Raw genomic sequence first — 7,355 nt, 5'->3', positions numbered from 1 at the left:
ATCACTCGCAGTCTACTGGTCAAGGTGCTGGTGTCGGCGTTTGTCATCGTCTGTGGGACGCTGTTCGTCTTCTGGCGAGAGGTGGCACACTTTTCTTTCTTCTATTTGTCGGCCGTTGTCGTAGAACGGGCTTAAAGAATGTTGCACGAAAAGTTTAAATGGAAATCTGTTTTTTGGTTTCTTTCTTTGCACCTCATTTGACGCCCGTCGATTGACGCTATTATTATCATTATTATTATTATTATGGATAAGAAAAACAAAAGCAGAAGAGATGTGATTGGCAGATTTGTGAATAATTTGGGCCAGAGCATCGACAACATCAGTTAGCGAAAGCCCTTTTTAAAACTGAGGATATTTTTGCAAATGTATCACATTTTTGAGGAGCTAAAGGTGCGTTAAAACGCGTGAAATTGTTCACAAGCATCAGAACCGCTCATATAAATGGCTCAATAGTGCCCCTTACACAATTTTAAAGGTCCCATGGCATAAAAATGTCACCGAGCCCTGGGTATCCTGCTTTGCCTTTGAGAAAATAAAAGCTCAGATGGGCCGATCTGGAATCTTCCCTTTATGACGTCATAAGGGGAAAGGTTACCCCCCCCTTTCTCTGCTTTGCCCACCCAGGTCTATATAACAGAGACTTCAGATACAGTATTAGGGGACCACTAAGGCCTATATAAAAGAGACTTCAGATACAGTATTAGGGGACCACTAAGGTCTATATAAAAGAGACTTCAGATACAGTATTAGGGGACCACTTAGGTCTATATAAAAGAGACTTCAGATACAGTATTAGGGGACCACTAAGGTCTATATAAAAGAGACTTCAGATACAGTATTAGGGGACCACTTAGGTCTATATAAAAGAGACTTCAGATACAGTATTAGGGGACCACTAAGGTCTATATAAAAGAGACTTCAGATACAGTATTAGGGGAACACTAAGGCCTATATAAAAGAGACTTCAGATACAGTATTAGGGGACCACTAAGGTCTATATAAAAGAGACTTCAGATACAGTATTAGGGGACCACTAAGGCCTATATAAAAGAGACTTCAGATACAGTATTAGGGGACCACTAAGGTCTATATAAAAGAGACTTCAGATACAGTATTAGGGGACCACTAAGGTCTATATAAAAGAGACTTCAGATACAGTATTAGGGGACCACTTAGGTCTATATAAAAGAGACTTCAGATACAGTATTAGGGGACCACTAAGGTCTATATAAAAGAGACTTCAGATACAGTATTAGGGGACCACCCTGGTCTATATAAAAGAGACTTCAGATACAGTATTAGGGGACCACTAAGGTCTATATAAAAGAGACTTCAGATACAGTATTAGGGGACCACTAAGGTCTATATAAAAGAGACTTCAGATACAGTATTAGGGGACCACCCTGGTCTATATAAAAGAGACTTCAGATACAGTATTAGGGGACCACTAAGGTCTATATAAAAGAGACTTCAGATACAGTATTAGGGGACCACTAAGGTCTATATAAAAGAGACTTCAGATACAGTATTAAGGGACCACTAAGGTCTATATAAAAGCATCCAAAGAGCAGTATGTCATGGGACCTTTAAAGAAGTAGCCCTTTCAGTATGTTTCTCTTAGACGTATGAACTTCTATCAAAATGTAAAGCCTTTGTCGAAGCTAAATTGTAAAGCGTCTTCTAATGGCTCAGGTGTGGCAAGGTGTCAGATTTCAAGTGCTTTGCAACTAGACTTTACATTGTCCACTCTGCCTGAACCTTCACATGTTTGATAAGAGTCCTGTCCTGAAGACATGCGTGTTTGTTTTTTTGTTTATTTCAGTTGCAGGACAACGTGATCACTCCTCGAGACACCACCATGACCTTCACCTGCTTCGTCTTCTTCGACATGTTCAACGCTCTGAGCTCACGTTCTCAGGTAACCGTCAGACACACTGGAGAACACTTGCTGCTACTTCCTGTTTGTGAAACGGAAACCTTCTCTGGGGAATGTAAACGTGCCTTTGTAGTTTTTAAAGTTTGCTGAAGTCCTAAAAACGGGGTTTCATTGATGTACTTTTATTTTGAAGGCTGATATGTTCAGACAGATGGCTTAAAGTGCTCATATTATGCTTTTTGGCTTTTCCCATTTCCTTTAATGTGTCTTTTTGTGCATGTAATAGGTTTACAAAGTGAAAAAGCCCAAAGTCCACCCCAAAGGGTCTTACCATCTCCAACAGAAAACACTGTTCACAAACTGCTCCAAACAGCTCTATTGTAGTCCAGCCTTTACTTCAGAGACAAACGTGGTCACTTTGGAACACACGTTATAATGCTCGCCTAGCTGCTAGCATGGCACGCCCTCATACTCTGCTTCTGACTGGCTAGTAGTCCTTACCTAGGTACTGTCAGGGCCCGCCCTCATACTCTGCTTCTGACTGGCTAGTAGTCCTTACCTAGCTACTGTCAGGACACGCCCTCATACTCTGCTTCTGACTGGCTAGTAGTCCTTACCTAGCTACTGTCAGGACACGCCCTCATACTCTGCTTCTGACTGGCTAGTAGTCCTTACCTAGCTACTGTCAGGACACGCCCTCATACTCTGCTTCTGACTGGCTAGTAGTCCTTACCTAGCTACTGTCAGGACACGCCCTCATACTCTGCTTCTGACTGGCTAGTAGTCCTTACCTAGCTACTGTCAGGACACGCCCTCATACTCTGCTTCTGACTGGCTAGTAGTCCTTACCTAGCTACTGTCAGGACACGCCCTCATACTCTGCTTCTGACTGGCTAGTAGTCCTTACCTAGGTACTGTCAGGGCACGCCCTCATACTCTGCTTCTGACTGGCTAGTAGTCCTTACCTAGCTACTGCGCATGTGTGACTCCAAACAAAGATGTAACAGAAGTGAGATGTCTCACTCTGTAGCTAAAACAGAGAGCTGAACACACAGGGTGAAAAGAGGAGCTGCGGACGGCATGCATGATCACCACAAACCGTCTTTCATACTGATTGCGGTCAGAGCAGCCCAAAGAACAGACTTCTTCTCTCCTGTAGCCAGTCCGCGTTCTTGGAGATGCGCGGCGGTCAGACCCTCCCCACACAGTCGCCCAGGCCAGGTTTGCGTCATATCGCCATCCGCACGGCGCCGACCGTGCTGAACGCAAGAAGCATTAAACAGCTTTGGATGAATAAAAACAAAGTTACAAAGTTATTATACGTGGTTGAACCAGGATTAAAACGTGTCAGGACGCAACTAAAATCCAACCATACCAATTTATTTTACAAATAAAAAATGTAGGTATAACTTTCAGGGGGCAGCATGCTGGATCCTGATTTCTCCTGATACTCGTTATCTTCCTATTAGAGCTGCAAAGATTAATCGATCAGTCATCTATGAAATTATTCGCCAACTGATAATCGATTAATCGGTTTAGGACATTCTTTTATGAAAAAAGTAAATCTTCTCTGATGTCAGCTTGTTAAATGTGACAATCTTCTAGTTTCTTCTCTCCTCTGGGACAGGAAACTGAAGATCTTTGAGTTGGGGATAAAACAAGATTTGAAGACGTCATCTTGGGCTTTTTGGGAAACACTGATCCACATTTTTCACCATTTTCTGACATTTTAGAGACCAAACAACTGATCCATCAATCCAGAAAATAATCCACACATTAATTGACAATGAAAATAATCATTAGTTGCTTTCCTACTTCACATAAAACATTTTCTCTGCTGGATGAGAAGTGACAGTAAAGATATGAGCTCTGATCCGTGTGTCTATGATCTGGACCTGACTGTGTCTGGTTCCCCCCTCAGACTCGGATGGTGCATGAGATGGGTCTGTGCAGTAACAGGTCCTTCTGTTACGCCGTCCTGGCCTCCATCATGGGTCAGCTGCTCGTCATCTACTTCCCTCCTCTACAGAGCATCTTCCAGACGGAGAGCCTCAGCATCTTTGGTAAGAGCAAAGTCGGCTGTCACTGCTTTGCAGGGTTTCTGCCGGGTCTTAAAGCTTTAGTGTGTAACTTCTTGATATTAAAGGACAAATCCGGCACAAAATGAACCTAGGGGTTAATAACACGTGTACCGAGTTTGACCGTTCTCTGGGATCTGTTTTGCTTGAAAAAACTGTATTTAAGGCTTTACTTTGTACGTTTGTTTTTTATGTTGTGATGTATGTCTACATCACAAGAGCTTTTCTTCCAAATATGGTATGCTCATGAATATTTAGATGAGCTGCGCGCTGGTTGGTTTGAGCGAACCACATACACATCCATTGGAGACTAGACGGCAGGTTTCATATTTCAGACACTGCAATGTTAAACATTGTTTGTCTGCTATTTCGTTATTAAATTCACTTCTGAGACTTTTATGCGAGAAATCAACTATATAAAGCTCAAATATGGGCCGTTTTACGAAAATTGATGGCTAATTGCAAATTTGGTAAGACGTGTCGGACTTTAGGAGCTCCACACAGTCTGACGAGAAAACGGCAACCTCCATACCCAGTGAAAGTCACCGTTTCTCAGCTACTGGACGAGCGGGGCTCAGGGCTCCGCAGAACTCCGCGGAGCTGGCTGCCAGCTTCCCGCATAACTAAAGTATATTTACAGTTTGAATTTCGTCACACCACTTGCATAACATCTACCCCAAGGTCTTATAAAGCTAACAATGGTGTCCGATTTCAATTTAATGCATTTTTGTGAACATTAGGGATTTCGTTAGCTGCTACTGTCCCTCCAATCCTATGGGTAAAGGTCGCGGCTAGCTGCAGGCCCTGGAGCTCCATCAGGGCCTCGGCATTTTGTAGTCCAGTAACCCAGAAACGGTGACTTTGCGCGGGTATGGAGCGCCGCGGGCTTCCCTTCGTGACGGAGATCCAGCTAGCTCACAGCGAGCCGGAGTCTATGAAGTAGGACACGCCGGGCGGCGAGGCAGCACCGGCCGCCGTCACGTAGCCTGCTGAGCTCCTGCTGAACTGCAACACAGTCGGACAAAATTTGCAATTTGCCATCAATTTCCGTAAAACGGCCCATATTTGACCTCTACATAGTTGATTTCTCACATAAAAAAGTCTCAGAAGTGAATTTAGTAGTTAAATAGTGGACCTCTGGAGATCTGCGTGACCTAGCTAGATTCAGAAGACTAAGCTGACCTCAGGTCAGTGGTGTAGCCTATGCAAATGTTGGGGCGTGACAAAGACTAGGAGTTGGGATGCAGACGTCAACTTTTAGCTTTGTTCAGATTTGTCAGTTTTCAGCGGCAGTTTCAAAATGTGAGATTTGCAGAGGAAAGGGGTATCAATGGGACTTTGAGCTTCTATGTATGTCCTAGTTACCCTCCAAACTGTTGTTGTTTGACAAGGTGACATCGGTTTTGCATTCTATCACTCCTTTAATGTTAAAAAACCTCATAAAGTGAAATGTTCATGCCATTGGACCTTTACATTTCAGTCATAAAGGTCTTAAAAAGTCTTACATTTGACTGGTGAAACCTGCAGAAACTCTGCTTAGTCGCTAAGAGGGTCTGAAAAGAAAATCTAGCAAGAAAGCTACACACACCGGCGTGCGTGCTGTGAGGAAAGTCTAGCCAAATTTCATCCACAATGCAACCCACAACTCATGTCAACATCATATAAGAGTTAAAGAAATAGATAGAACCCAGAGTGTTTTTCTCTGCAGCGCTGTGGAGACTGTAACTGTATGTAAACTGTATGGATTCTCCTGCAGACCTGCTGTTCCTGGTGAGTCTCACGTCCTCGGTGTGCGTTGTGTCCGAGGCCATCAAGATGGTGGAGCGGTGGAGGGGAGCGGAGAGGAAAAGCCCGCCCTCCGACTGCTTCCACGAGGTATGACCTCCCCTCCCTCCACACGCACACACACAAGAAATGAAGGACTCTGACGTTTGGAGGAGGAGGAAGAAGAAGGAAGAGGAGGATGAGTTTGATGGTTTTTTTTAGGATCTTACAACAAATGGCACTGACTAATTAAGACTGCGAGGACTTGTGGGATTTTTTTTCCTGCGAGGTTCTCCGGAGAAACTCTGGTCTGGGACCGGAGGAAGTTCCCCGGCAGCTTCGGGAGGTGAGTTAGCGGACTGGACTTTGGTGAAACTGGGAGGACAAGATGTCTGCTGGGAGATCTGACCCTTTAGAGGTCCACAGCAGCTGTTTGTTGGTGCTCGGCCTTACCGTAGCCTCCCGACCGTAGCTTTGGGGGGAACATACCGAACACAACTTCCAGTTTCGTTATTTAGGACGTAAGAATCAATGCTATAGAGACATGTGCAATTCTCTTCCAGTCTTTCGTTTTTTTTTTTTTTTTTTTATCGTATCTTTTAGAAGGTGTTGACCACTACTCAGCGTTTTCATGATTGATATTGATATTGATAACTTCTTGTTTTGATTCCTCTATAGATGGTTTTACAGTTATTTTGCCTAGGTGGAGGTTTAACGGTACAAAATGTGTGCTCCGTTACAAAGCTATTATTGTTTTTTTTAGGTCACCCAGGAAAACAATATGTTTAATTCCTCTCTGTTTATTTAGCAAAAAGTTCTAATTTCTGCTGTAAAAATTTAAACACTATAAGATTTACTTATATTTCAATTATTTAAAGAAGCTAAGGCATTATGTCAGTGTTGCTGTGTGCACTTAAAGGAACATTGCAGTTCACATCGAGCGTAACGCTTTAGTTTTATGTTTTGTGCTACGGAAGTCTATGACTGCCAATATTTAAGAAGATAATTAAAGCAAATTAAAATTAAATTTTCATCATAATTTACTGGGTTTTATTTGAGAGAGCTGTCCGGTTGTCGTGGTAAAATGTCCGACATGAGTTCTTGCACAGAAAAGTCTAAATGATAATAATCAAAAAGACATTACGTAGTTTAAACACTGAGAACAATGTTTAAATTCAGTTTGTAATTACAATTTTTGTTGATTTATTTTCATTGTTTTGCAGGTTTTTAACAATTAAACATCTGTTGGGAGTGGGTTGAAAAATAATTTGTCAATTTAATAAAAAAACACCGTTTCATTATGGAAGTAATTGTGCTTTTTTAAAAAAAAAAAATTAAAAATGGAAATTCAATATTTTGTGGTAAATTAGATTTTTTTTTTTTTTATGTATTTACTTAGGAATTTAAAAAAAAGAAGTTTGAGTTACTAATGTTTGATTGTTGGCAGCCAGAGGCTTCCTTACTCTGTCTGCAGCCATGAAAACACTCCTGTGTCTGAATATCGTTCTACCAAAAGAAGCAACTTTTAAAAAAATGTATTATGTTTTTTTTTTTTTTTTTTTTTCATTGAACAAAAGAAGCCAAAGATTTCAAACTTTACACAGACAGACTTACTTTGTTTAACTTTGTCCAGATGA

At 41.9% G+C, this 7,355-nt stretch overlaps 1 protein-coding gene across 2 annotated transcripts in view; it reads left to right on the top strand.

Moving 5' to 3' along the window:
• Window positions 1-7,024, top strand: part of atp2c1 (ATPase secretory pathway Ca2+ transporting 1) — a 67,237-nt gene extending 60,213 nt beyond the window's left edge. For both annotated transcript variants that reach the window (XM_078252004.1, XM_078252005.1), the window contains exons 24-27: window positions 1-81; window positions 1,823-1,918; window positions 3,798-3,939; window positions 5,711-7,024. The exon at window positions 1-81 is cut by the window's left edge and continues 67 nt beyond it. In XM_078252004.1, the coding sequence (XP_078108130.1) occupies window positions 1-81; window positions 1,823-1,918; window positions 3,798-3,939; window positions 5,711-5,835 (444 nt within the window). In that variant the 3' untranslated portion in view covers window positions 5,836-7,024. The remainder of the gene's footprint in view (window positions 82-1,822; window positions 1,919-3,797; window positions 3,940-5,710) is intronic.
• The last annotated feature ends 331 nt before the right edge of the window (window positions 7,025-7,355 follow it).

Source organism: Sander vitreus, chromosome 6 (genome assembly GCF_031162955.1).
Source record: "Sander vitreus isolate 19-12246 chromosome 6, sanVit1, whole genome shotgun sequence".
In the NCBI taxonomy this organism is placed as follows: Eukaryota; Metazoa; Chordata; class Actinopteri; order Perciformes; family Percidae; genus Sander; species Sander vitreus.
This window is presented reverse-complemented; position numbering and strand designations above follow the sequence as displayed.